Source organism: Pelophylax lessonae, assembly GCF_965119305.1.
Source record: "Pelophylax lessonae genome assembly, chromosome: 5".
Lineage (NCBI taxonomy): Eukaryota > Metazoa > Chordata > Amphibia > Anura > Ranidae > Pelophylax > Pelophylax lessonae.
In genome coordinates, this window is record NC_138772.1 from 362,120,760 (window position 1) to 362,146,172 (window position 25,413).

The 25,413-nt window shown below is 42.5% G+C and overlaps 1 protein-coding gene across 2 annotated transcripts in view; it reads right to left on the bottom strand.

Moving 5' to 3' along the window:
• The window catches only part of ZNF236 (zinc finger protein 236), a 358,788-nt gene that overhangs the window by 261,836 nt on the left and 71,539 nt on the right, over positions 1-25,413 (bottom strand). For both annotated transcript variants that reach the window (XM_082258772.1, XM_082258771.1), the window contains exons 7-12: positions 24,421-24,567; positions 23,813-23,884; positions 21,358-21,561; positions 12,909-13,122; positions 11,620-11,898; positions 1,883-2,086 (exon numbers count right to left, since the gene is read on the bottom strand). In XM_082258772.1, the coding sequence (XP_082114898.1) occupies positions 1,883-2,086; positions 11,620-11,898; positions 12,909-13,122; positions 21,358-21,561; positions 23,813-23,884; positions 24,421-24,567 (1,120 nt within the window). The remainder of the gene's footprint in view (positions 1-1,882; positions 2,087-11,619; positions 11,899-12,908; positions 13,123-21,357; positions 21,562-23,812; positions 23,885-24,420; positions 24,568-25,413) is intronic.

Consider the following 25,413-nt stretch of genomic DNA (forward strand, 5'->3'; position numbering starts at 1 on the left):
AAAAAAAAAAAATAACACAAATACACACATAGGTTAAATTGAATGGCCCTTTGTCTTTTTTTTCCAACTATGTAACTATTGCTATTATATCATGTTATACTATATATATGCTATTATGCACTTTCTGACCAGGCCTTTTTTGGAACTTTTTCTTTATGAATTTAAATTAGTATCTTTGCTTGAAAATTTAGAACCCCCCAAACATTATGTTATATATATTTTTTTATTTTTATTTTTAGCAGAGACACTAGAGAATGAAATGGCGATCGTTGCAATATTTTATGTCACACTGAATTTGCGCAGTGGTCTTTCAAGTGCAATTGGGAAAAAATATACTTTAATGAATAAAAAAAAAACAGTAAAGTTAGCACAATAGAAAAAAAGCCTAGGCTATATACAGCGCTTGCCGCAGAAAAACAATTAACTTAATGTATGTGAACAATGTTGAAAACGTATCTTTACAGTATAGGTGAAAATACAAATCAATTAAACACATGAAAATTTATAAAAAGTTCCAGGGAATTGATAAATAGATAAATAAGTCTTTTCCGATGGTGATCAGAAGATCAGAAAGAACAAAAAAAAAAGACTTATTTATCTATTAATCAATTCCTTGGAACTTTTTATTAATTTTCATGTGTTTAATTGATTTGTATTTTCACTTATACTGTAAAGATACGTTTTCAACATTGTTCACATACATTAAGTTAATTGTTTTTCTGCGGCAAGCGCTGTATATAGCCTAGGCTTTTTTTCTATCATCCATTTTAAATCTACAGCTGCTGCCACACAATATATATTTTTATATTTATATCTCACTAATTACACACATTTTTATATTTTTATCTTATATTTAAACAAAACATTTTCTGATACGCGGGGAGATACACTAGTATAGTGTTATCTTTTTTTCTATCTTCAAAGTTAGCACAATGTTTTTTTCTATAATGGGAAAAATGATGTTACGCCAAGTAAATAGATACCTAACATGTCATGCTTTAAAAGTGTGCACTCTCATGGGATGGTGACAAACTACGGAACTTAAAAATCTTCATAGGCAATGCTTTTAACATTTTTACAGGTTACCAGTTTAGAGGAGTTATTGCACTAGAATTATTGCTCTCGCTCCAACGATAGCGGCGATACCTCACATGTGTGGTTTGAACCCCTGTACATATGTGGGCACTTCTGCGTGGGAGCACGGAAGGATGGGGGGTCAAAAAGACCGCAGATCTCTCATTTACTTTTAAAAACAAAAGAAAAAAAAATGTTTTGACACTTTGAAATAAAAAAAAAAAAAAAAAAATCATCCCTTTAAACCCGAGAATCAGAAGGGACGTCAGTGATCACTCCAGTCCTTCAAGAGCATAGAGCACAGTGGGGGTCATCTTGCCCTCACCGGACTTCCTGCCTAGCCATCCAACATATCAGATCGCTTCCAGGTTCACCAAAGGCTCTGGTAAACCCGTAAACAACCGGAAAGTGGCGTGGGGGGGGGGGGGGTGGCACCTCTCCCGCCGCCTCTAAAAGTGATCCTGTGGTGAATCTGCTGCCAGACTTACTTTTAGCAAATGCCCAATCACCCACAGTAAAAAATGATACCAGGGTTATGGCAGCTAGCTGCTGCCATATCCCTGGTATTAAACACCAAAATAATGACATATATATACTGTGGGCAGTCCGCAAGTAGTTAATTTCCCAAAACTGGGGCTCCGTTTTAAAGAGATTTTCTAGTGATGTCATTCCTAAAAAAAAATCAACATAATATGCAGTTATAAGGTAAAGGCATTGTCTGATCCATTTTGAAAAAAAGGTACGTAATACAATACAAAGAAAATTACCACTCACAGAATTGTACACCTACCCTAATGTCATCACTTACCCAAATCTGTGATGAGTATAGGCTCCTGCAATGGGATTTCTGCCACAGGGACATTGTTCTTCCCCGTACGCACTTTGCCAGGCTTGCGCTGTTGACGTAACCTCCGTAGCTCACACTGTTTAAAATGTGAAGCTATGTGAGTTTTTCTGTGTCCTGAAGTACGGAATTTCTTTTCACAATGTGGGCAAGCAAAAGGCCTAACACCTGAGAAGAAAAAACACAATATTACAAAAAAATAGATATTCCAAATCAGTGGGGCTTTGGGATGAATCTTTCTGTCATTTTCAGCGGTGGGGTAATGTACTGCAATCTTATGATTGTTATATGATATTCCATTTAATAAAGTAATTTTCCTCTTCTATACAATACCCAAAGCAAAGGAAAAAAAGTGCGTGTTCATCTGTGACATTTTTAGAGATGAAAGCAATTCGATTTTTTGTATAATTCTAAACTTTCTCATTAACATATTTTTCATATTGTCATGCCTGCATAAGAATATCACAAAACATTGCAAAAACACAGTTCTAATTGCAGAATTGAGGTTACCTTCCCCAGTTAATCAAAATTATATTAAGATACAAATGTATCATACACAAAGAACACATTCAGGGTCAACTTTTACACCTAAATATGCATGGGAATGGATGCTGCAAGTAACACATTGCTGTGCATTTTCACCTATGTGTTCACTGCATTTTCATCTTCAACAAATTGGAATAGGACCACACAGAACATGATAAACAAGATACCAGCATTTTTTTAAAGCAGTAGTAAACACCGCTTGGTCGCTTGTACCTACAGGTACGCTTCTAATAAAGCTTACCTGTAGGTACAATAAATATCTACTAAATGTGCACCATTGAACGAAAAATAAATAAATAAATAGGCCAGCCTTAGTTGCATTCCAAGTATATATCTATCCACCCAGTTTTAGGACACGGAGGACTACTTTATGAAGATGATAGCAACTGCCACGTGCAGTGTGTAACACTTATAGTGGATATAAAAAGTCTATCAGGTTTCTGTGATGTAAAAAAAAATTAGCAAGATAAATCATTTCAGAACTTTTTCCACCTTTAATGTGGCCTATAACCTGTACAACTCAACTGAAAAACAAACTGAGATCTTTGGGGGGGGGGGGGGGTACAAATAAAAGGCTAAAATAATGCAGTTGCATAAGTGTGCAGTCCTCTTATAACCGGGAATGTAGCTGTGTTCAGAATTAGGCAAACTCAAATTCAAACTCATGTTAAAGAGGAAGTAAACCCTCCTCTGACACTTTTACCTATAGGTAAGCCTATATTAAGGCTAACCTATAGGTACTGTAAACATCTCCTAAACATGTACTGTTTAGGAGATATTTACCTTACATGCAGCCAGTGACGTCACTGGCGCTTGCGCTCTGAAGGAACAGCCGCTGGTGCCGTTTCTTCAGAGCCCCGTGCCATGACGTCACCGCAGCTCCGGCCAATCAGATGGCCAGATGCCGCAATCCCGGAAGACATGTCGCCCGTCATACAGGTGAGCGGGCGGCACGGCGGGGGCTCGTTCTTAGGTAAGTATGCGATGCATACTTGCGCTCATTATGGGTTTCTCTTTCAGGTTGCATCAAAAAAAAAATAAAGTGTCATGGGTTTACAACCTCTTTAAATAGGAGTCAGTACACACCTACCCTCATTTAAAGTGCCTCTGATTAACCCCAAATAAAGGTCAGCTGTTCTAGCAGGTCTTTCTTTCCTGACATTTTCTTAGTCGCATCCTACAGTAAAAGCCATGGTCCTCAGAGAGCTTCCAAAGCATCAGAGGGATCCCATTGTTAAAAGATATCATCATGAGAAGGGTACAAAAGAATTTCCAAGGCATAAAATATACCATGGAACACAGTGAAGACCGTCATCAAGTGGAGAAAATATGGTACAACAATGACATTACCAAGAACTGGATGTCCATCCAAAATTGATGAAAATACAAGAAGTTTGCTTACTTGGTCTGGTGACCCCTCTAGCTCCTCGTAGGGTGCTTAGAACCCTCCTTAGTTTACTCCTTTTCTACACCCACAAAGCCATTATATTAAAGTGGAAATCCAGAGATGCTCCTACTATAGTTTTATGGCAGTCCTTAGTGAATGCGGTACTACCATTATTTAAAGCCGCATACCTCTCCCGTGGATGTCCTAGTAAATATTCCAAAGTCTGGGATATCTGGCTTGAATTACCCTCGACAGCTTCTGCCTAAGGTATTTAGCCCTCTTGGAAATGAGTATTTGTCGACTTATGCTCTATGGAGGTTCAGTAACCTAACTATGCATCCAATAGCTCGAAGATGCTATCATTCAAATTAGAGCTGCACGATTCTGGATAAAATGAGAATTACAATTTTTTTGCTTAGAATAAAGATCACGATTTTCTCACGATCCCCGGCGGAACATCGTCTTTTACATTATACAAAAAATTGGGCTAACTTTACTATTTAGTTTTTTTTACAATTCATTAAAGTGTCTTTTTTCCTAAAAAATGGTGTATGAAAGACTTCTGTGCAAATACAGTGTAACATAAAAGATAGCAATGTATATAAATAAAATGTTTGGGGGTTCTAAGTAATTTTCTAGCAAAAAATACTGATTTTAACTTGTAAGCAACAATTGTCAGAAAAAGGCTTAGGCCGGTTCACACTTGTGCGATGCGGGAAGGCTGCGAATTCGCAGCCTGTTCCCGCATCGCATCCGCACAAGAGGCAGTTCACACTGCCATATGCGATACGCAGGGGGTGTCAATTCAATGTTAACGACACCCCCAGTTTGATCGCATATCGCAGTGCGATCTGACAGTTCGCACAGGATCGGATCGCACAAGTGTGAACCACTGTGCGATCCGATCCTGATGCGGCTGAAAAAATGCCTCCTGTGCGTCTTTGGTGCGGGTGCAGTCGGAATTTCAGCCATACAAAGTGTATGGCTGAATTTGCATCCGCACAGGAGATCGCATGTAATGAAGGAGCAGTGCGCTCGGATTACATGCGATCTCCGCAGCCGCACATATGTGAACCGGCACGAAGTCTAAAAAGAGGTTAAACTGCCCTCCTTTAGCCTCGGTTCACATTAATGCGATGCGGGAAGGCTGTGAATCCGCAGCCTGTTCCCGCATCGCACACGCACCCCCGGCAGTTCACACTGCCATATGCGATACGCTGGGGGTGTCAATGTAATCTTAACGACACCCCCAGTTTGATCGCATATCGCAGTGCGATCGTGCAGTTCGCACAGGATCGGATTGCACAAGTGTGAACCGCTGTGCGATCCGATCCTGATGCGGCTGAAAAAAAGGGTCCCTGTGCGTGTTTGGTGCGGCTGCGGTGCGAATTTAGCCATACAAACTGTATGGCTAAACTCGCACCGCACAGCCGATCGCATGTAATGTCGGAGCAGTGCGCTCCGACATTACATGCGAACCCCGCACACGCACAAGTGTGAACTGGGGCTAACAGATGGAAGTTCATTCCTTTGATCTGAAAGGATGAAATGATACATTGTAAAACATTGTGTTTATAGTTATCTAGCAGCCTTAGCAATGTTGATAAACATTTACCCGAGGCTCTTTTTTTTTTTTATGACAGCTGTGAGTCCGCAGAGAACAGCTCTGTATGAATCGAGGAAATGCTGTGTTAAGATCGTGAGGGGACGGTGAATCGAGATCGCAATTTTTTAACGAATAATCATGCAGCTCTAATTCAGATGCAGACACTGTCCAGGTATTCTGTAAGCCATGGGTGCTATGGATTTCTAAATACAATAGTTGACAGGGAGGATTCCTTCATTCATACTGTTTAGAATGGATGGAGGAAGAAATTAGATTTCTCTTGTTCAACCATTGAAATCTACACATGTATGGCCAGCCTAACTTTTAAAAGGACCTTGTGCATTTTGGCCCCATGCATTTTTCCAATTAAATAAACATACATTGCAATGTACTTGAATTGAAAGTCTTTTGACAGCACACATCAGTCCACACAAAAAAGCACATTCATGTATTCTGCGGTGCAATGATTTGTATTTTAATGCATGTTACAATGTCTGTTAACATGCATTTTGATGTGTGTCCATTAATTTCAAAGGAAAAAGCATCTCACCAAAACGCATTACGGTTACAGCCCTAAAGTTTTAGCAATGTAATTTGATTGTTTTGTCTATATCTACAAAACATACTGTTGGTAGAAACAAGGGAGCAGGTTAGTCAACAGTCTATCCACTGAACTGTCTTAGGCCCTGTTCACACCTGAGCATATTTTAGCTCGTAAAACGCTCATCTCTGAAGTCTCAAAACGCCCAACAAGCAAAATCCCATTAATTTCAATGGCCCCTGTTCCCATCTGAGCGTTTTGCCTCAAAAAAGTACATGAGCTTCTTTTTTGGCAGATTATCAGTGTTTTTGTTAGATGTAAAAACCTTCCTCCAAACACCTGCAAAAAACGCCTGAAAAAATCCAGAAAAAACGCCCAAAAAAACCTCAGGTGTAAATGGAGCCTTATGAAAAACAAAATATCAGGCCAGCTTAAGTCAAAATGGATCATTTGTGTATATTTGTGTGGAATTTTAATTACATGTGGGCATCTTTCAGGCCCTGGTCTGCCCCATTAGGACTGACAAAATTCTAAAGCCAAACAATTGTGTCACACACCAAATAAATGGCTTATAATGTAGAATAGAAACATAGAAACATAGAATGTGTCGGCAGATAAGAACCATTTGGCCCATCTAGTCTGCCCAATATATCTGAATCCTATGAATAGTCTCTGGCCCTATCTTATATGAAGGATAGCCTTATGCCTATCCCATGCATGCTTAAACTCCTTCACTGTATTTGCAGCTACCACTTCTGCAGGAAGGTTATTCCATGCATCCACTACTCTCTCAGTAAAGTAATACTTCCTCATATTACTTTTAAACCTTTGCCCCTCTAGTTTAAAACAGTGTTCTCTTGTGGTAGTTTTTCTTCTTTTAAATATGCTCTCCTCCTTTACCGAGTTGATTCCCTTTATGTATTTAAAAGTTTCTATCATATCCCCTCTGTCTCTTCTTTCTTCCAAGCTATACATGTTAAGGTCCTTTAACCTTTCCTGGTAAGTTTTTTCCTGCAATCCATGTACTAGTTTAGTAGCTCTTCTCTGAACTCTCTCTAGAGTATCTATATCCTTCTGGAGATATGGCCTCCAGTACTGTGCACAATACTCCAAGTGAGGTCTCACCAGTGTTCTGTACAGCGGCATAAGCACTTCTCTCTTTCTACTGCTTATACCTCTCCCTATACATCCAAGCATTCTGCTGGCATTTCGTGCTGCTCTATTACATTGTCCTCCCACCTTTAAGTCTTCTGAAATAATTACTCCTAAATCCCTTTCCTCAGATACTGAGGTCAGGACTGTGTCAAATATTCTATATTCTGCCCTTGGGTTTTTACGCCCCAGGTGCATTATCTTGCACTTATCCACATTAAATTTCAGTTGCCAGAGTTCTGACCATTCTTCTAGTTTTCCTAAATACTTTTCCATTTGGTGTTTCCCTCCAGGAACATCAACCCTGTTACATATCTTTGTGTCATCAGCAAAAAGACAAACCTTACCATCGAGGCCTTTTGCAATATCACTTATGAAGATATTAAACAAAATTGGTCCCAGTACAGATCCCTGAGGTACCCCACTGGTAACATGACCTTGTTCTGAATGTTCTCCATTGACTACAACCCTCTGTTGTCTGTCACTCAGCCACTGCCTAATCCACTCAACAATATGGGAGTCCATGCTCAATGACTGTAGTTTATTGATAAGTCTTCTATGTGGGACAGTGACAAAAGCCTTACTAAAATCTAGATATGCAATGTCTACTGCACCTCCACCGTCTATTATTTTAGTCACCCAGTCAAAAAAATCTATAAGATTTGTTTGACATGATCTCCCTGAAGTAAACCCATGTTGTTTTTCATCTTGCAATCCATGGGATTTAAGATGTTCCACAATTCTATCCTTTAATAGGGTTTCCATTAATTTGCCTACTATTGATGTCAGACTCACTGGTCTATAGTTGCTCGATTCCTCCCTACTACCTTTCTTGTGAATGGGCACGACATTTGCCAATTTCCAATCTTCTCCTGTTACTAATGATTGGTTAAATAAATCTGTTAATGGTTTTGCCAGCTCACCACTAAGCTCTTTTAATAATTTTGGGTGTATCTCATCAGGACCCTGTGACTTATTTGTCTTCACTTTAGACAGCAATCTTAGAACGTCTTCCTCTGTAAAGACACATGCATCAAACAATTCATTAGTCATCCTTTCAAGTGGAGGTCCTTTTCCTTCTTTTTCTTCTGTAAAAGCTGAACAGAAGTATTCATTGAGGCAGTCGGCTAGCCCTTTATTCTCTTCTACATACCTTCCGTCCTTTGTTTTTAATTTAGTTATTCCTTGTTTTAATTTCCTTTTTTCATTTATATATCTGAAGAATGTCTTATCCCCCTTTTTCATAGACTGAGCTAGTTTTTCTTCTGCCTGCGCTTTAGAAGTTCTTATAACTTGCTTGGCCTCTTTCTGCCTAATCTTGTAGATTTCCTTATCTTCATTGCTCTGGGTTTTTTATAATTACAAAATGCTAGCTTTTTATTTTTAATGATTTGGGCCACTTCTGCTGAGTACCACAGTGGTCTCTTCCTTTTTTTGCTTTTACTGACAAGTCTAATGCAATTTTCTGTTGCCTTCAATAATGCACCTTTTAAGTAGTCCCATTTCTCCTGGACTCCATGTAATCCGTTCCAGTCTGATAAGGACTCATTTATGACTAATTTCATTTTTGAAAAGTCTGTTTTTCTAAAATCTAAAACTTTTGTTTTTGTGTGGTGTGATTCTTTCACAGTTCTTATATTAAACCACACTGACTGGTGATCACTAGATCCCAAGGTTTCGCCTACAATGACATCATATACCGAATCCCCATTTGTGAATACCAAATCCAAAATGGCCTCCCTCCGGGTTGGCTCCTCAACCTCTTGTTGCAGAGACAACCCCAGTAGGGAATTTAGAATATCTGTACTCCTGGTAGAACTTGCTATTTTGGTTTTCCAGTTTATAGCTGGAAGATTGAAATCTCCCATAATGATAAATTCTTTCATTGTCATTTTAGCTATTTCTTCAACTAGTAGATCATCTAGTTCTTTAACTTGACCAGGTGGTCTATATATCACACCTACACGAGTTACTGCATGATTAGCAAACTGCAACGTAACCCAAACTGACTCTATGTTGGCCTCACCAACTTGTATTAGGTTAGATTTAATGCTATCTTTCACATACAGGGCCACTCCTCCTCCTTTCTTGCCTTCTCTGTCTCTTCTGTATAAAGAGTATCCTGGTATGGTTATGTCCCAGTCATTTCTTTCATTAAACCATGTCTCCGTAACAGCCACTAAATCTACATTCTCAGATGCCATTATTGACCCAAGTTCATTGATTTTTTTACCTAAACTGCGAGCATTTGTAGACAGGACTCTGAGCTTATTATTTCTTAACCTCTGTGCTTCTGACCTGTTCTGGCATTGTTTCGGGGGGCAATTGGACTCTTGTATTTTCACTCTTTTGCCCCCCCTTCCTAGTTTAAATACTCTTTCGCAAATTCTTGGAGTTGTTCACTAAGTACATTTGTTCCTTTGAGAGAAAGATGCAAACCATCTTTTTTGTACAGTTCCTTTCTATTCCAAGTAGAGCTATCATGAGAAACAAAGCCAAATCCTTGCTCTTGACACCATTTACTAAGCCATATGTTGAACTCCTTTATGCGCCTCTGCCTATCATTCTGAACATTATGCACAGGCAGAACTTCAGAAAATGAAATGGTGGATGCAAAATCCTGTATGTCATTTCCAAGTGTGATAAAAGATTTTTTCACCTCTGACACTTCATTGCAAGCCAGGTCATTTGTCCCTAGATGGACAAGAACATCCACGTCCCCTTCCTGCTTTGCTTGCTTAACAATATTAATAATACGTCTTCTATCTCGCCTAGCAGTAGCACCAGGGAGACATCTCACAAAACCATTTTCTTTAAGCTCCACACTTCTTATGATTGAATCACCCAGCAACAGCTGCTTCCTTTGAGACTTCACTTTATCTTTTTTGTCCTTGGCTGCAGTCTTGCATACATTAGACATAGGAGTTGATGGTTTCTCACCCTCTGTGCTTGAGTCCATATCCATGTTGTCCTTACATTCTGAGAGTGCTGCAAATGAATTTTGGAGAACCACCGACTGTGGGACTTGTGTTCTATCCACCACTCTAAGCCTTCCAGAACCTACAGTAACCCATCTGCCATTTTTGGGGGTCCTCTGTGGCAGTGGCATTGCAGCAGTCCCAGCTGGAGTTTGTTTAACAGATAATTTAAATATCTCTGATTTCAAAAATGCAATTTCCTGCTGCAGTAAGGAAAATTGCCTACAGATCTGACAGCATCCGAATCTCCAAAGAGTGGAACATGAAATAAATGCACAACAATTCCTGCACTGAACCAAGTCTGCCATTTTAAAGAGGAGAAAAAAAAAATTTGTAGATTTAAGTCAATCAAATCTTACCTTTTTTTTTCCTTTTTCCACCTTCCAGCCTACCTCCTGACTATCTCCTGCAATATCTCTTCACTGTACTTAAAATGTTGTACTTGAATGGAGTACTTGCAGCTAATGAATTGAAAACTTGCAACTAGAATGAACAGATAGCTGGGGAATCCAGCTGCTAAAAAGTCACACCCCCATCACACCTATTAGGACTGCTTGGACTCTGAATGTTATCTGTGCTCAATCTGGGAATCAAAAAACATTTTTAATCCTGTGCATCAAAATTACTAGTAATAAAAATAAAGATTTCAATGAGGGCCCTCAGGGGACCACGTACTCCTCATAAAAGGCCACTCCTCTGTTTAGTTTTACTGATTAGGTGACCCCAACCCATGCACCATATTAATAAAAAAAAAAAAAAAACAATATGCTGTGAATAGTAGTTATAAGAATCACAAAAAGTAAAATCATCTGAAAGTTATTAGATTGTCTGTGCATTGCCAACTCAAATTCAGTAAGGGTCCTTTCACACCAACCATCAGCATCCAATCAGGTTCGCCTGAAAAACTGACAGGCGGATCTGATCGGATGCTCCATGCATCCCTATGGGGCAGCGGATGTCAGCGGAGACATCTCCGCTGACACCCGCTGCTATTCCGCTTCCGATCCCATCTGTGAAATGAGGACGGATGGGCTCGGAGGAGAACGGACAGCCGGTCCGTTCTCATCTGATTTCCCCATAGAGGAGAGCGGGGATCTGACACCTCCCTCTCTGCACACAGAGCGGAGACAGAGCTGTCACCTGCCTGCTCAGCGGGGATCAGCGGATCAATCCCCCGCTGAGCAGAGAATGGACCTCATCTGACAGCGCATCGTGTGAAAGGACCCTAAGTCTGTATATTACACAATAACTTATCCAGGGCCAGGCTGAGTGGTAGGCAGAAGAGGTACCACCCTGGGAACTTCAGCAGAAAAAGGGTGAAAAAAGGGAAGGACCTGCAATCTATGCCGCTAATGTAGCTTACAGCTCATGAGAGTGGTGCACCTTGGCCTTTTCACTTTGAGTGCTAAAGGACCTTGTCCCAGCACTGAACTTATCACACAATTCACCTTGAAAATATCAGACAACAGAAATCAAATTTCAATAACTTACCAGTGTGTAGGCGTATATGAACCTTCAAACTTCCAGAGGTAGAAAAACATTTCATGCAAAAGTCACATTTAAAAGCTTTAATGCCAGTGTGTGTCTTGATATGAGCAGTGAGGGTGCTTTTCACAGCGAAGGCTCGGAAGCACTGCAGACACTTGAATGGCTTCTCATGTGTGTGAATACGAATGTGCCGAACCAAGTCACTGGGCTTCTTAAACTCCTTTGCACAGTACGTACACACATGCCATCGGATTCCACTTTCCTCTCGGACTGATCCTGAAACTAAGGACATCTTGTTAGTTGCCAGTTGTGGATACATGAATTATTCATATACCCATCAAAGTGATAAAATCACAACAATTGTGTCAAGATGGCCACATAGCAAAATGCAGATAAAAAAAAATCCAGTAGAAGTAAAGAGCCTGAGTCTACCAATGAGAAACAGCTGCCCAAAAGAGCCAATTGTGTTTTATTTATTTTTTCTAGCCTAAACTGAGAAAGTGTTTTTAGGGGGTAGCTGATGGCTTATTCAGTTTACAGAAACTGAAAAGTCACTTTCAGGTTGTTTTGAGCTGTAAGATAAAGCTCAGAAAGATTTTTTAACGTGTAGAATTACTTTCTTAAAGATGATTAACGTCTTTCAGTTCAGCCCAAGCGTCCCTTTAACAGAGTTAACAGGGTCTTTACACCAAAGGGATGTGAAGGATTAGTGATCATGAGACTGGTGTGATTGGCTCTCACATTGGTCACATGATGGGGAGTCGGTCTCAATCATTAGTGGGGACCGAGAGCTGTCGGACAGCTGGGTGTCTGTGCTTGGAGTGCTTAGTGACAGCAACAGATGATACCGGAATGTTAAATAGTATCATTACTACCCAATAATTATTGCTATGTATAGTGGTTAACACCACTATACATAGCAATAAATTAAACCTTGTTTAGGATAACAAGCTTCAGAACATTGTCTTACCCCTAGAACCACCCCTCAAACAAAGTTCAAATGTGTATGCATGAAACGTGTTAGAAGGGAGGTCCTCGTGGGGGGACCACATGCTAAAGCTTCTCAGCTTAACCTTTACAGAAATGTTTGAGGATATGCATATACAGTAATTTCAGCTTGCAACAGCACTGGCTCTTGCCAACATGCAGTCTTCACTACAGACAACTTCTGCCTTAGCAATATTTAATCAAAATGCTCAGTTTGACTCGTCCTGGTTGGTAAAGAATTACTTTATACTTTGAAAGTTTTCTTGTTATATTGCAGGGCTCGTCTCATTCAGTCACAGTACTACCTGGTGTGAATGGGGATTTCTTTTTAAAGATCCTTTTTTCAGACTTTTCTGCCTTATCCTGATCTTCTTGAACCACCCCAGGCTCCTGGTCACTACAGTCCATTTGCTGGCTTGAAAGACATTCAATTTCTTGATCGGTTGTCTTGGCTTGACTTGTGTCACTGGGAAGTGGCACAACTGGAATTGATGACAGTCCACTGTTTTCTAGAGCTTGCTAACATGAAAGCAATAGAAAAGAAAATGCCATAAATCATTGCACTTTTTTTCAGTAATTTTCAGCAAAACATAATTATCTAGTAAAGCTATAACAATAGGATCTAGGATTCTGTGTCATGTTATTTCTGAAAATCTGATCGCTAATTTGCTAAAAAAATAAAGACAAAACAAATTTGACTGTAAAGTAATTGACAGCAGTTTACTTAGTTGATTTATTTGCCTTGGTATAAGTCAATAAACAGCTTCCTAGGACAAAGCACACTTGCTGAAGCAGTTGCCAAGCAAAATGAACCCTAACTGCAAATGGTATTGCATAGAGAATATAATGTTAATGTGGTCTCAGTCACATAATCACCTAAAATTACCTTTATTGCAGTTTTTAACAGGGTAACACGAATATCCTCTTTTAGCTCTTTACTCTGCATGGTAATGGCTTTGGACAGACATACGCAGTGCTGTGAACATTATCATCCAATGCCTTGGACCCTAATTCCCAGCAGCCCTTTCTGTACTTCTTACTGGGCCAGTTTAATAGCACTGAATACTCTAGAAAAGCTGCTTTTGTCAGTTAACAATGATGAAGGTAAGGGTTATAAGAAGCATGGCAGGTGTGAGAGTGGCCAGCCTCTTACTCAGAAGTTTCAACGCTAATCCACCAGTAGAAGAGGCAGTGTGACAGCATGCAGCTGCAGCAAAGTGGTAGGTGACAATGCTGTGCATATTTTCAGACACATTACAATGTTGTTACCCATTGGTAGAAAAGTGGCCATCAACAAATATAAAAAATAGAAATATACAAGTAGTTGGGAGGTGGCACTGTGCTGATTAAAGGTGAAAAGGTTTTTACAGTCACATTATTAAAGTCTAAAGCCAGCCAATTTTTTATGCTTTGGAATGTGTGGGGGGGGGGGGGGGGAGAGATAACATTTCCGTGAAGGTTTTATTTCAGTCTGTAGCCCCTTTTGGAGGATCTTCCCACACTTCCAATCACGTTGGTGCCCAGTCAAGAAATGGAATGGTGCAAGTGCCCCCAAGAATGGAAGGCACAGACATTCTGACTATTTCTGGCTCTTCTAAAAATGTCTTTCTGTTTTTATGTCCGCTTTGAAAGGATTTTAAATCACTTCCTGTCCTTTCCAGGGCTGAAGCACAGAGAAGCACATATGAACAGAAATACAAATTTTATTGTAGATCTCAGTAGACATCTCCTCACAATTAAAGGCAACAAACTATACATTTGAAAAAGTGAAAGAAGAAGGCTAAAACAAATGATCAACTAATAAAAAGAAAGATATGGAGATTGCCATAAAATATAACTGAAGCAAATAGTACACAAGCCCAAATAATAAATTCAACTGAGTATGTGTTCCAACTGCAGTCATACACAGGTATCAAAGGGGCTTATAAACACCTTATTAATTAAAAACATATGGAATTGTGGGGAAAGTACAGAGGCCTTATTTTGCATATTTTTTGTAGTAACTCTCATAAATGAATCTCCCTTGCAACTGCAGGTGATACATGGTATCTTAATATACACCTATTCCAATGAAGAATTGCTTTAAAGCATAACTCCACTTTTGTTGAGAAAAGAAAACATTCCCCTCTGGGTGATCTATGTACATTGTAAGGATTTTAACAAACTTTGTTGCAGATTCCTACCTTTTGTTAGTGTGAAGAAATCACTGTCTGTGTCCATGTGGAAAGTTAATCTAATAGAAGTGGTTTCATAATTATCCACAAGGCTCTAATGAGGAAATTTGCAGGGTCCGCATCCCTTTAGATGCAATTTTCTATTGGGAGTATCTCACCAAAAAAACTGAATTTTTGTAAAATCTTACCTGTAAAATTCCTTTCTCTGAGTCCTCCGACAGTCGCCGCCTCTTCATATTCGTCACTAATGGGGTTATTGACCTTTGCTCCGTAGGAGTAGCTAGGCAACAGAATATATTAATATCAAAGCTTTTAGCATATCCCACCCCCAGGGGGTGGTCCCCTCAGTCAATACCTCCCTGCTTCCTGCATACCAACTCAGTTTCAGTAGAATAGCAGTAGAGTACATAAACAAACCCCAAAAGAGGGGCGGGGGCGGCGACTGTCGGAAGACTCAGAGAAAGGAATTTTACAGGTAAGATTTTACAAAAATTCAGTTTTCTCTTACGTCCTCCGACAGTCGCCGCCTCTTCATATTCGTCACTAATGGGGACGTCCCAAAGCAGTGTAGACATGAGGGGTGGGAAAACAGCAGCCGCGCCTAAAGCAACGCAATACCCACATCAGAGAAAGGAACCTTACCAAAGTAAGAGAACCAACTGGGCAACAGGAAAAATGTGCTCAACAGGAGCAACAACCCAGGAAAAAACAAGTAACCCAGGGGTAAAAACACCCCAACAGCCAAGGGCCCAAACAAGGGACCCTAAGGCACTGCCGCACTAAGAACTTTACGGCCAAAAGAAGCATCTGCCGATGCCTGAACATCCACTTTGTAAAATTTTGAGAAGGTGTGAACGGACGACCAAGTCGCCGCCTTACACACCTGGGCCACAGAAGCCCGATGATGACAGGCCCAAGACGTACTCAAAGATCTGGTAGAGTGCGCCTTCACAGGCACGGGAGGAACCTTCCCCCTCAAAGCATAGGCCTGCTCAATGGTCTGTCTGATCCATTTGGCGATGGTAGAAGCCGACGCCGCCATGCCCTTCCGAGGTCCCTCAGGAAGGACAAAGAGAGAATCCGACTTGCGAAAGGATTTAGTCGATGACAGGTAAACCCCAATCGCCCTAACAACATCCAAGGAATGTAAAGCCACCTCCTTCGGATGCTTAGGCTTCGCGCCAAACGCTGGTCCACGCCCGTTTGAAGGAAAGCCAACACTCTCGACACCGAGTATGAGCGAGGGGAAAACCCCCTGGACTCACACCAGGCAAAATACGCCTTCCAAGTACGGTAGTAAATCTTCCCTGAAGAGGCCTTTCTGGCCTTGATCAAGGTGGGAATGACCTCAGGGGAGAGACCCCTATCCTTCAGGACCTGGCTTTCAACAGCCAGGCCGTCAAAGCCAGCGACTGTAAAGCAGGATGGAATATCGGTCCTTGAGACAGAAGGTCTGCTCGAAGAGGCAGACGCCACGGAGCGTCGATCGCCAGATTCACGAGGTCTGTGTACCAAGACCGGCGAGGCCAGTCCGGTGCCACCAGAATCACCGTTTTCGGTTCCGAGGCCAACCTGCGAAGGAACCTGGACAGCAGCTGAATCGGTGGAAAGGCGTACATTAGGCGATACTGATGCCAGGGCGTCACTAACGCGTCCGAGGCGTCTGCCCGAGGATTGCGCGTCCTTGCCACGAACCTTTCCACCTTGTGGTTTAGACGAGACGCGAACAGGTCCACATCTGGGGACCCCCACTTCGCGCACAACATCTGGAAGACATCTGGGTGAAGGGACCATTCCCCCTGGTCCAGGGTCTGGCGGCTCAGATAATCCGCCTGCCAGTTTTCCACCCCCGGAATGTGAACTGCAGAGATCGCCGGGACGTGCGTCTCGGCCCAAGATAGAATTTTGGCTACTTTCCGAGCCGCCTGGGCACTCCTGGTGCCCCCTTGGTGGTTGATGTAGGCCCCCGCTGTGGCATTGTCCGTCTGCACCCGAACCGGACGGCCCTGAAGCCTGTCCGTCCAACGCAGAAGACAGAGATTTATCGCTCGCAATTCCAGAATGTTGATCGGAAGGGAGGATTCCTCCTTCGACCAAGTTCCCTGTGCGGACAGAACACCCAGAACACCACCCCAGCCCGACAGGTTGGCATCCGTGGTGATCACCGTCCACGACAAAGGACGAAAGGACTTGCCCCCCGACACCGCCGGGGACTGGAGCCACCACAAAAGACCCCTTCGGGTGAGATGGCTTAACGACAGCCGCAGATCCAGAGATTGCGGACGCCCGTCCCACTTGGCCAGGACCTCCGCTTGAAGCTCCCGCGTGTGAATGCCGAAACCATCAACCCCAGACACCTCATACACGTCCAGAGGGACGAGCACTGATTGTCCCTGAGGGACCTGACTTCGCACTGAAGTGTCCGAAGCTTGTCTTCCGGCAGGAAGACCTTCGCCTGAACAGAGTCCAGAATCATCCCCAGGTAGGGAAGACGAACCGACGGACACAACGTCGTTTTTGGAAAATTTATCGTCCAAACGAATTCCTGCAGAGTCTGCATCGTGATGGACAGGTCGTTCACCAGGCCCTGACGTCCAGATACCCCAGGACAGAAATGCCCTGGGCCCTCAAGAAGGCCAGAACCGGCGCAAGCACCTTGGTGAAAACCCGCGGAGCCGAAGCGAGACCGAAGGGTAACGCCACAAATTGATAATGATCCTCCGCAATGGCAAATCGAAGGTACCTCTGGTGACCCTCGAAAATGGGGATGTGTAGGTACGCATCCTTCAAGTCGATGGAGGCCATGAATTCCCCCGGAACCAGGGCAGCCACCACCGAGCGCAGGGATTCCATGCGAAACTTGCGAACCCGCACAAAGAGGTTCAGAGCTTTCAAGTCCAGAATCGGACGTACTTTGCCCTCCTTTCTGGGCACAGTGAACAGATTGGAATAGAACCCCCGAAATCTGTCCCGATGAGGCACCGGAACCACCACTCCCTGGGCCCGCAGGTCCCGCACCGCCAGGTGCAGATCCTGCAAGCGCTCCGGAGGCAGTTGAAGGTTTGAGGGGAAAAATCTGCACGCCGGCCGAGAGAGAAACTCGATCTTGTATCCAGATCGAACGATTTCCTGAACCCACCTGTCCCGAACCCGGTCCAGCCAGGGTTGAAGAAAACCGAGCAAACGTCCCCCCCCCCACCCCAGAAAAGGGTGAGGGCGCCCCTTCAGGCCGCATTGTTATGGGCAGCGGATCCGGACTGGCCGGACTTCTGCTTACCCGCCCACGGCTTCTTCTGGGAGCCTTGGCCTTTGAAGGGCTTGCCCTTATAGTGCGACCGAAAGGCACAAAAGGACCCCTGAGAGGGCCTAAACGAAGCATTCTTCTTACCACGAACAAACTCACTTCTTGTGAGATTGGGGCAAGAGAGTGCTCTTACCCCCAGAAATACCCTTTATCAGAGTATCCAAAGAGTTGCCAAAAAGACGAGATCCCGCGTAGGGCAAATTAGCCAAAGTCTTGCGAGAAGATTGGTCAACAGACCAACATTTCAGCCATATCAGGCGACGGTTCAAGACCGCCACACTAGAAAGACGCGCAGCCAAAGGGACTGAATCCAAGTCCGCATCACACAAATACATGACACCCTGATGAATCTGATCCACCATAGCCAAAGTTGTCGGCGGGGCAGAGTCAGCCACCAGGGCGCGCCTGAGCACCTGTGTCCAATCCGCAATAGCCTGGGCTGTCATAATGGAAGCAAAAATAGGCTTCAGCATAGAACCAGCAACCGTATAAGTATGACGGGCCAGAGACTCCAATCTCCTGTCCGTAGGGTCCCGGAACACCGGGGTATCCTCAGCAGGGATCGCAGTTGATTTCAAAATCGCCACCGCGTGATCCACCTGAGGCGGTACACACCAACGCTCATCAGTAGCCGGTGAAAAGGGATAACGCAGCTTGAACCTACTCGGCACAGCAAAAGGCTTTTTTAAATTGCGTCATTGCTCATCAACCGCGCGCTGAAATTCCGTAGAGCAAGGAAAAACCTGCGATGTTTTGCGTTTTCTCTGCGTCCCAAAAAGAGGACATCAAAGCAGGAGGACATGGTTCATCATGCAAATGCAGCGTTTGCTTGATAGAAGCAACCAACTCATCCATTAGTGCAAGCTCTTCAGACGAGCCAGGGGGAGAATTATCAACCCCTTCCACCTCAGCCTCCCCGTCAGACCCCACAAGGTCCAGGGATGAGTGAGACCCTGAGAAGGGCACTCCAGCCATAGCAGCCCCATCGCCCTCTGAATCAGAGGAAATAGACACCCTGGGCCGTTTTGTGGATCGATCAGCCACCAGCATCTGCACCTGAGCAGCTAAGTTAGCCACAATAGTAGCCAGATCAGCCCCCTCGGGGGAAGCAGCAGCCCCTTGCCCCCCACCAGGGTGGGAGGAAACTTGCAATCCTGAGAATCCATGCCCCAGCAAAGTAATTAATAAAGGGTACTGCCCCTTTAAGATCACGGCGAGCGCTGCCCACCGCACCCACTGAACACACTGACCCCCACAGGGACAAGAAACTGGGCAAGGAATACAGGAAAAAAAGGGAGATATAAAACCTGGAGAGCTCACACAGGCTGCTGCACCGATCGCTGTCCCAGAGGAAAAGGAAGTGATGCAAGACTGACCGCCCCTATGAAGCCTATGCAAGGCTACACAAACATGGCCGCTGGCTGAGGAAAAAACCCTGGGCAAAGGGGACATGGCGCTGACATGTGGTGATCGATCGCCGCTCAAAATGGCGGCGTTTGGCGCCAAAAAACGCTGTGCAGTACCTCACAGGACCTGCCACCATAACTTTTGCCCCAGAAAAATGGCGGATCGCCGCACAGCATGCTGAAAATCTGACTGCTGCATATGACACCCAGCAGAGCGGGAGAGCCCCCCCCCCCCTCACAGCCCACACACAGGCAGCAAGTGCACACAGGAGCTGACAGGGAACACAGCAGCCACACAGACATGCAGGGTCACACAGTCCCAGACTGACACCCAAAAAAGACAGGTCCCCACATAGAGTTACACTTACCAGTCCGGATGGCGTGGGGAGCCTACTCCAGCGACCAAACCGCAGTACTGAGGACAGGGAGTGTCCCAAGCCTGACGCAGTGGAGTTGCGGTGCGAAACCGCAATGGCGTCCAGTGAGGTAGCCACCTCACCGATAGCATCCCTGCAGCGAACAGGGATGGGTCGTTCAATGTGCCAGGGCAAAACCTAAGCTGAACGCTCGATGGCAGGCTGGGAAGCCCCTGAGCCCTGGGATCCAGGGTGGCCAGACTGAGACCCAGCTCCGCACGATCATCTTCATCAGAAGAAGCTAACTAACCCCTAAAATAAACAGCTAAGTAGAAGAAAGAGAAAAAACTTCAAAAAAAATCAAAAAAGAGAAAAGTGGCTGAGACTAAGAGCCCCAGCACAGGAACGGCCTGCATACTCCTGAGCTAGGCATATGAAACTGAGTTGGTATGCAGGAAGCAGGGAGGTATTGACTGAGGGGACCACCCCTGGGGGTGGGATATGCTAAAAGCTTTGATATTAATATATTCTGTTGCCTAGCTACTCCTACGGAGCAAAGGTCAATAACCCCATTAGTGACGAATATGAAGAGGCGCCGACTGTCGGAGGACGTAAGAGAAACTACATTTTTGCTGCCGGGGATGGCTGAACGCTGACTTGTATCTTAGTGTAAACTTCAGGGAAAATCAGTGAGCCAATCACACAAGCAGGAAATTATGTTTCTGGCGAATGTTCTGTACACATTCTGCGTACAGAACACCTCCAGGTAGCCATGTTGCATTGCATTTTACAGAGAATTACAGAGCTTCAGATTGAAAAGGAGGGGGTCATATTTAACAATAATTTACAATATGACTTGAGTTGCAATTGTATACGCTATATTATTTTTTTTTTTTATGCGCTATTTTTTTTTCCCAGCAAAAAAAGGAGTTACCCTTCAAAGGCACAAAAAAATTAGAAGAGAATTACAGAGTATGGTACCCGGTACCTGAGATCACAATAACTTTCATTTTTGTGTTGTCAGATTGTCTTGTTTGTTACATTTCTGTGAAAATCAATACACATTTTGAAACAGAAAATATAAATGTACTAGAAGCTATAGGAATTTACCAAGTGGGGAAACCAGTTGCATAAGCTGGATGGTCAGGTTTAATTTAGTGCCATGCAGCAGGCAAGTTACCTGAGTTTAGGATGTTCATGTGTAAATTAACTGTCCCTTTAAATTATTAATATTATTATATTTAACTACTATGTATACATAAAAAAGAGGCAACACCAGGGGCTTTCCAAATCACAACTTCAAGTATGCTTTTCCCTTTATCTGTGTAAATGCTGGGAAAGGAAGTAAAAGAAAAATGGAGGAAAAATGTGCCCAATTGTTTTAAAGAAACCAGACAATTGTTCTTGTTTTCTAATTTGTGTTAAAAAAAAAGCAGATACTCTAAAAGCCATATAAGCATTTTCATTTAATTTATACAAACCAAGCTAATTTTTTTTAAAGTGCACTTACTCACCTGTAAAATATCTCTGTTAATACCCACAGCAATATTCAGTGGCTGTCCTGACTGCGGATTCTGAGGGTTTTCTACAGGCACGGGCTCAGACAGCTCTAGAAGCTGCTGGATAACATCTGCCACAGCTGGCTGCTGTCCTTGCTGTCCAGAGGCTGAGGAACCTGCTGTGTCTGCCTGAGCTGGCACAGAGCGAAAAACTACAGTCTGTTGGGAAAAAAAAAAACAACTACGTATATAATGCCATCATCAATGTTATCATAAAAAACAGAAAGCAAAACAAGGTCATAACAAATATAAATATATAAGTCCCTTCAATAAAATTGTATCTTGTAAAGAATATCAAAAAGAAAAGGCCAATTTAGACCCAAAAGATTGACTCTAAAAGACCCTTAGAGCTGAGCATGGGCAATAGCAACTCAGCTTGGTAGTTTGGCCTATTCTCCTGTATTAACTCTGTTTGATTTTTTTTTTTGCCTTTTATGTCGTTCAAATTACAGTTAATCCCTTTTGTCAGGCCGCAGGAAGACCATTCCATGTGCTCACTGACTGTGCTCGGAAGAAGTAATTTATTTCTGGCTCCCCTTACTCTACCTGGCCTCACTACACAATCCAAGAATGAAAAAAACATTACCAAATAGAAAAGTCAATTTACCATGCCAACAAAATGCATTTAAATAATGTACTGCTTACACTCATCACTAAAGGCAAACTAGACAATTTGGTCACTTTTAAGAAAAACATTCAATTATACTATTTATTTACCTCGCCAAGTTGTATAAAGTATTTAACTATGTTTTCTATATACAGTTTGTATATACAGTACAATGTAAGATACACTTAGGTAAAATACATGGACTGTATGAAAAATACGCATAACTCATTCATTGGTGTGTTTTCAGCATGTACTATGGAAAATGTTCCATGTAATGCTTTTTTAATAAATATTAGGAAATGGCAAAAACACAACAAAATTGGGAAATAAGAAAATGTGACCACCTATATAAAAAAACCAATATAACTCAATAAGCAAATAACATTCCCTCATCATCAAATTTGATGAGTAATTATATTCATTTACATCTATCAAAAAAGAGCTTGACATGGACAAGCTGTTACAGCAACTCTACAGTTTCTCAAAAGGTGAATCCTAATAGCTTTAGCAGCACACTGTTGGATTTTGTTGTGAAGCAATTATTAGGAAACCTGTGATGTCAACTGAACAAATTCATCACCTTTAGTTGTAATAAAAACACCTGCACTAAAAGTTAGAACAAGAAAATTATGCCATGTTTTGAGGAGTGGGCGTACACATCCCAATCATATACTAAAGAACAAAAAAAGAGGCATTCTCTACACAAAAAAGGGACTTTAGAGGCTTCGTACCACACTTGGGCAACACGATTAGATAAAAGAAACATTTTTATTTGTTAAATCCATAAAAAAGATAAATAATGGGATCTTTTTTGATTTGGCTACATTCTCGTTGAGGGTGGGTTTACGTGTCATGTGCAGCGTATCTCCTTGACATTGAACCGTTTGTACAAGCCTGATGATATGCGGTGATGTTTACGCGGTATCCCTTGTGAAGCAGCTCCTGATTGTGTAACGCGTCAGAACAGACCAGCAGAATGTTTTTTATATAAAATGTGCATACCATTGACTGCCATTTCACTGGGGTAGCTATGAAAAGACCCCATTATTTATCTTTTTTATAGATTTGGCAAATCTGTTACTTAGACGACTCATATTTAAACAACCTCTTCCCCAGCTTTAATTTTGCCAGAAGAAAAGGACATCAATTCTGATAAGCTCTGTCTATACTAAATGAAAAATACAGTCACGGCTACCAAGGATTAGTAGACTATCAGATGTAACTCTAGTGAAGCAGCCTATTCCTCCAAAAGGGCCCTATAAAAAACAAAAAGAACCTGAACTATTTTTGCCCAATAAAAGGCACTAGTTAAAAAATGCATTCACATCTGTACCCTGTGATGTGCCAAGGGGCATGTGTGTTTCTTTTTGAACATTAGACTGCCATTCAGAATCAATGGAAATGTACCACAACACACATATATTGTAAACTAGCCCTTAAAGTTATTAACTACTATAATTATGCAAATCTCTACAAGCCTATGTTGCACTGCTCAATACCAAACTGTTACAGACTCAATTAAGAGTCAGTGAAAGGTGCAATCATATCAGGATGTGAAGAAAACTTGATAAAGGGCTATTTCATTTCTTTCTTTTGCATGATTGCAAATGGATATGAATTCTCCTACAAAGAATAGAAGAAGCTAGAGATTGATTGTAATAGCCGTAAAAGTTTAATAAGCACAGAAATCCATTTTTCCAGACTGAATGCAAAGCCAAGGGCTTTTTAAACTTGTACAAGTGGCCTTTATGTCATAAAAATGCAAACTGATAAGATGAGCAACAATCAAAGCAGCAAACTTACATTTTTCCATTTATCATCAGGTGACTGCTGCAGAAGGTTTGCATCAGGAATTGCCGGTGGCTGTGATGTATCCTTAGAAGACACAAAATAAATGTAATGTTTATTTACCAAGTACTTAAAGCATATCTACAGAAGAATTGTCCCAGGAAAGCCCCTACCCCCAATAACCCCATGGGCAAATATATTCTGTTCTTCTGTTCTCTAAAGCTCCATTGCCATTAACAAATGTTTTCAGCTATACTGGGCAATGATCACAATGTTTATAGGGCACTAGATAACTGCCATGGACATCCCAGTGACCAATTCATTTATGGACAGGGTTGATTTTTTTTTGTAGACAGTCACCAGAATTCTCCTTGAGATCACCTCATAATAGCAATCTCTTTCTGTTCATAGCCATAAACATGCATGTTTGTATAATCAGAGTGTCTATGTTTGTGAATAGACCTTTTCAAGGGTGTCTACCCGTCTAACCTTTGTCTGATGTGTTTGGCTCCCTTTTGGATAAAAAGTCCCTGGGGAAGGTGGAGAAGCCTTTATTAACTAGTAAGAAGAACTACTTTTACTTGATACCATATACAAATTACCAAAAACAGCCATCTATTTACCATGTTCACATGGTTTGGTGCTCCTGCTGAGGGTGGTGTAGTCTGTGATCCCAAAACATGCATCTTGCTGATGTGGGTATTAAGACTGCCAAGGCTTTTAAAAACACAGCTACAATCTGTGCAGTTATATGTAACACCATTCTTCACCTTTACAAGACAAATTATTAAATATTTAATTAACATGTTACAAACAGTAACCGAAATATTTACACAAAGTTTATCAGGGTGGTGGAAAAAGCGACTGATAGGGAGAGAAAGGGAAAGGTAGTGTCAGACAGAAAGAGGGAGACAGAGAGAGGAAAGAGAGAGAGAGAGAGAGAAAGAGAGAGAGTGCGAGAGAAAGAGACCGAGAGGATAAGAGAGAGAGACTGAGAGGACGAGAGAGAGACTGAGAGGACGAGAGAGAGACTGAGAGGACGGAGAGAGAGACTGAGAGGACGGAGAGAGAGACTGAGAGGACGAGAGAGAGACTGAGAGGACGAGAGAGAGACTGAGAGGACGAGAGAGAGACTGAGAGGACGAGAGAGAGACTGAGAGGACGAGAGAGAGACTGAGAGGACGAGAGAGAGACTGAGAGGACGAGAGAGAGACTGAGAGAGAGAGAGACAGAGAGGACGAGAGAGAGACAGAGAGGACGAGAGAGAGACTCAGAGGACGAGAGAGAGACTGAGAGGACGAGAAAGAGACTGAGAGGACGAGAGAGAGACTGAGAGGACAAGAGAGAAACTGAGAGGACAAGAGAGAAACTGAGAGGACAAGAGAGAAACTGAGAGGACAAGAGAGAAACAGAGGACAAGAGAGAAACAGAGGACAAGAGAGAAACCGAGGACAAGAGAGAAACTGAGAGGACGAGAGAGACTGAGAGGACGAGAGAGAGACTGAGAGGACGAGAGAGAAACTGAGAGGACAAGAGAGAAAATGAGGACAAGAGAGAACTGAGAGGACGAGAGAGAAACTGAAAGGACGAGAGAGAAACTGAGGAGGACGAGAGAA